Source organism: Priapulus caudatus, unplaced genomic scaffold (genome assembly GCF_000485595.1).
Source record: "Priapulus caudatus unplaced genomic scaffold, Priapulus_caudatus-5.0.1 Scaffold438, whole genome shotgun sequence".
NCBI classification, from domain to species: domain Eukaryota; kingdom Metazoa; phylum Priapulida; class Priapulimorpha; order Priapulimorphida; family Priapulidae; genus Priapulus; species Priapulus caudatus.
The window spans coordinates 214,482-218,923 of NW_014577499.1; the positions used below are offsets into that span (position 1 = coordinate 214,482).

A 4,442-nucleotide genomic window follows, 5' to 3' on the forward strand; every position below is an offset into this window, starting at 1 on the left:
CTATATATATATATATATATATATATATATATATATAGGCATGCATATTAGCAGGAATAGAGCTACTCATTTATCAGATCGAGAATTTTTTCTTGTGGATAAAATCTTCCTGACAAACTGCTTGTAGGCAATGGCACTGGTGGAGAGTCCATCTATGGAGGAACATTCGAGGATGAAAGCTTTGAGCTGAAGCATGACAGACCGATGCTACTGTCAATGGCCAACCGTGGCAAGAATACAAATGGATCTCAGTTTTTCATGTTCGTAACAATCTACATTTTGGTGCAGTGAATTGCTCATCATTAACAGTTAGGAAGCAGTTACTCTTATTTGCATTTTGACATCTCTGTGTTTAGTCATTTACTTTTTTTATGGTCGACATTGTACTACATTTGGATAATATCTTCCAGGTTAACAAAGCCAGCTCCACACTTAGATGGGTAAGTTGTATTTGCTAATATTTTGTTACATGCAAATGTTTGAACATGCTTAGATAATTCAAGTATAACAATTTGCTCGTTTGAAATGGTATTACATTGCAAAATGTCAGTGGCTCTATCCTTTCTTTTCTAGTGTGCATGTTGTCTTTGGGAAAGTGATTGGTGGGGAAGATGTCATCAGATCCATCGAAAATATACCAACAGATGAAAGCAGCCGGCCAACTGGTGATGTGAAGATTGGCAATTGTGGCGAATTAGTGCTACAACTGAAGGCCATACGTAAGTCAGTCTAGGAAATCATAAGCTAATGATTTTTCCTTCTCGTGCCCCCATACAATCAAAACAGCCACACTAACGATGAAAATATAGCCACACATGCTGCAATAGTAGTCTCAGTGTTTGTTCCGTTATCCAGCTCCTCATATCTTTTGTTTTCGGTACATTTCTGTTACTGAGATACAATAGTTATGTTACTATTATGATTGAGGTGGGTAACCATTACCAGATACATGCATAGTAGATATTGTAGTATCAATGTAGTACAAATACTGACCAGGTTGTGGTTAAACTGGTTTTGACTGTAAAGGGGCAGAGTGTGTATCTATACAGTAAGCCTTTAGTCTGCCAATTGGACCATTAGTTTCATTGTGCAGGGAACTTGAGCCTGCATTATATTTAGTAGCTGTTCCAAATACCTTCTTTTCCAACATAATGGGTTCATTCTGTTATAATTTCATTGAAAATTGCAGGCAAGAAAAAAAAAGAGTTAGCAGTGAGTGAAAGTGAGAGCGACAGTGCAAGTACATCAGATAGCAGTGAGGACAGTGATGAAGATAAGAAGAAAAAGAGGAAGAAGGCAAAGAAGGAGAGGAAGAAGAAATCCCGTAAACGCGAGGGCAGCTCAGGAAAAAGGTAGAATCTTACGCTGAGTTAATTAGCCAGTATTGTTATCACGTAGTATTAGATGGAACTCAGTTTTCACCACGGTACCAATGTCAACGGTAGTGTTGGCCCTCATTACTTGGTGTGGTGCCTCTCTATAATCTAATGATATCAACGGCAATAAACTATCATAGCTTTTTTACCTGGTATGCTTTCCTATACATTCCAGTAAATCCCATGTAGAGTATATGTCTCTTCTTGTCCCACACAAAAATGTCTTGTTAAAATATAAGTTGCTTTGCTAATCTTTCTTTAAAAGAAATATAATCTAATCTTTCTGATTAATCAATTACCTTACGATCATAAAACTTAGTAATCATTGACATCTTACATTTTGAACATCTCTCAGCAATGAAGATAATGAGACAAAGAAGGAGGAAAAAGAGGAGATATTCAGCACAGTGAGAGCGGAGGAGGTGCCGGAGATTCCAGACAACAAGTTTCTTATGCGCAAAACGCCCGAAAAAGAAGTGTGAGTGAATTTTGGCATTGTGGACGAATGTAAATTCTTATTTAATTCGTTCTTGTATGAATCTCCGTCAATAATTGTAATCTTGTCTTTGTTATGTTGCAAGAAATATAACTGGCATTATTGATAAGAATTGATTGGTTCTCTCCAGGCCTTTAACACATGTCATGTCTGATGTGCCTTGTAAGCTAAAGCTAATTTGCGACATCCTATAGATTGATGTGTTTGTTTCCAAACTCACTGAGTTTATCCATGTCAGGTCCGCTTACAATACATGTAATCAAAAGCTAATAATACCTAGAGTGTACAACGGAAAAACGGGAAAATAGTGCTATTTCACGACAACATTATTCTACTTTGCCTGCGAGTCTATAATAATTTCATGGTATTGCATTAAGCAGAATTCTTTGCTCTCTAAAACAAGACCAACCGCTTGTCAATACGATACTCCTAGGCGGAGATATCGGCTCCTAAACCTCCCCTCCCACATGCCAAACGCCGCCTCGAATCCACTTCTGTCCCCATCCTTCACGCGTCTAAGCATTTCGGCTATCGGTTTCCGTCACCGCTTGGAGCGCTGATAATTGATGTCACATGCCCAAATTTGGTACTCTTACTAGCTGCGTTGTAGAGACTTAATTAAAAAAACATTGCCGGCTCCATCATGACGGGCATTAGCCGTGCTAGGAAAGATAATGGGAGATAAGGGCATAGGCGATGCCCCCGAAATTCACCTCCACCCTGCACCTGCACCCGAAAATCATTCATAAAATTATGGCGGAAAAACCGAGCTCTCACGAAGCAACGCTTAGCCGCGTGAAGGATGGGGACAGAAGTGGATTCGAGGCGGCGTTTGGCATGTGGGAGGGGAGGTTTAGGAGCCGATATCTCCGCCTAGGAGTATCGTATTGACAAGCGGTTGGTCTTGTTTTAGAGAGCAAAGAATTCTGCTTAATGCAATACCATGAAATTATTATAGACTCGCAGGCAAAGTAGAATAATGTTGTCGTGAAATAGCACTATTTTCCCGTTTTTCCGTTGTACACTCTAGGTATTATTAGCTCTTGATGTAATCGACTGTAATTGGCGATCAGGGATTATATACCTGGGGCCCATTGTTAGAAACAAAATTTGTCTTAACATTAGTCATAACATTAACTTCCACTCGTTAACCGTTGACAGAAACATCGTAATGTTACGAGAACGAAAAATCCTCGCAAATATCCTCTTAACATTACGAGAGCCCAGACCCTCTCGTAACTTTAATAATAAGTTGAAAATAACACATTTACACTACGAAGTACAATTATAGTGATATATTATATTTATTTATATGTGGTTAGCCATCATAATATGCATAAATTACTGTGATGTACAATAAATGTGTATGAATTTGAATTTTGTGATCGATTCTCATCCAATCAGCAGCCTTGTGACATGAAATTATAAAGTTCCTGTTATCGTGAGTTTGCTCGTAGCTACGATGTGTTTCTGTCAACGCTACTCTCGTAGCATTAACATTAGTCGTAAGTGTTAGATATCTTAGCATTAACATTAGCATTAACTTTACGATGTTTCTGACAACGGGCCCCTGACTATATACTACTCCTGGGGCGAACTCTAATCGTGAAAGCTCTTCTTTCTCCTAATAACTAACTTCGATGATCTATTATTTATTTCCATAATTGGTCATATAATCTGTGGATGCAAAAGACCAACCTTGGATTATAATCAATCATCATGACATCACGTGTTAACCATTTGCTTACCTTGCTGCTTAAATTTGCAGGAGAAATCCGCAAAGAAATGAGGGAAGAGATCGGGAGAGGTTTCCCGGCAGACGCTACGCACGAACTCGCTCGGGGAGAAAGGTGAAAGGAAGAGGTTCCCGGGTATGTTGCCTCCATTATTAAGTGCACATCTTTCATGCATGTGTGGTAATTTTCCTATAGCATTCACATTACTTGCTTGAGGTGATCCCAGACTGTCTGGCTGAATTAATATATATTAAGTCGGCTGCGCAGTCGGTTGATGTGTCTGCGTCTATGACTGTGGTAATACTGTGCCAGACATGCAAGTGACAACACACATCTGGTAATTGATGCTCATTGTAGGGTTAGACTTGGTCAATACTCGGGCATTACGAGTTGGTTGTTTCAACTCTGTCAGTAAGAAGTAGTGAGGTTGTTACAACGTTGTTCTGTTGGTGAGGTGGTAGTGTTTATGGTCATTGCAGCGCTATAGAACGCCCTCTAGAAGTCGTTCTCGGAGTTACACGCCGCCACACTGGCGGCAGGCGGAACAGCGCACAATCAAGATAGACGAATACCTCGAGGAGATGAAGCGACTCAAGGCAAACGAGGAGGAGCGAGAGGAGAGGCACAAGCGCATGACAGAGATGAGGGAGAAGCAGAAGGAAGCGGCTGCAGCAGAGATACCCCTGCAGGATGCTGAAGGCAAGCGTGAGCACCACAGGTGAGCAATGTGAAAATGCTTGGCAGGACTCCCTGATGGCAAGGGGCAAGCTAGCAGAAGGGGTGAGCTAGGGGTAGAGGCAAGATGTGACATGGGGGAAGCTAGGGGTAGAGGCA

At 40.7% G+C, this 4,442-nt stretch overlaps 1 protein-coding gene across 1 annotated transcript in view; it reads left to right on the forward strand.

Moving 5' to 3' along the window:
• The window catches only part of LOC106810401 (peptidyl-prolyl cis-trans isomerase G-like), a 13,569-nt gene that overhangs the window by 5,692 nt on the left and 3,435 nt on the right, over nucleotides 1–4,442 (forward strand). The window contains exons 5-11 of the mRNA XM_014813746.1: nucleotides 128–260; nucleotides 411–440; nucleotides 574–719; nucleotides 1,190–1,352; nucleotides 1,732–1,854; nucleotides 3,641–3,743; nucleotides 4,088–4,326. Of these exons, the coding sequence (XP_014669232.1) occupies nucleotides 128–260; nucleotides 411–440; nucleotides 574–719; nucleotides 1,190–1,352; nucleotides 1,732–1,854; nucleotides 3,641–3,743; nucleotides 4,088–4,326 (937 nt within the window). The remainder of the gene's footprint in view (nucleotides 1–127; nucleotides 261–410; nucleotides 441–573; nucleotides 720–1,189; nucleotides 1,353–1,731; nucleotides 1,855–3,640; nucleotides 3,744–4,087; nucleotides 4,327–4,442) is intronic.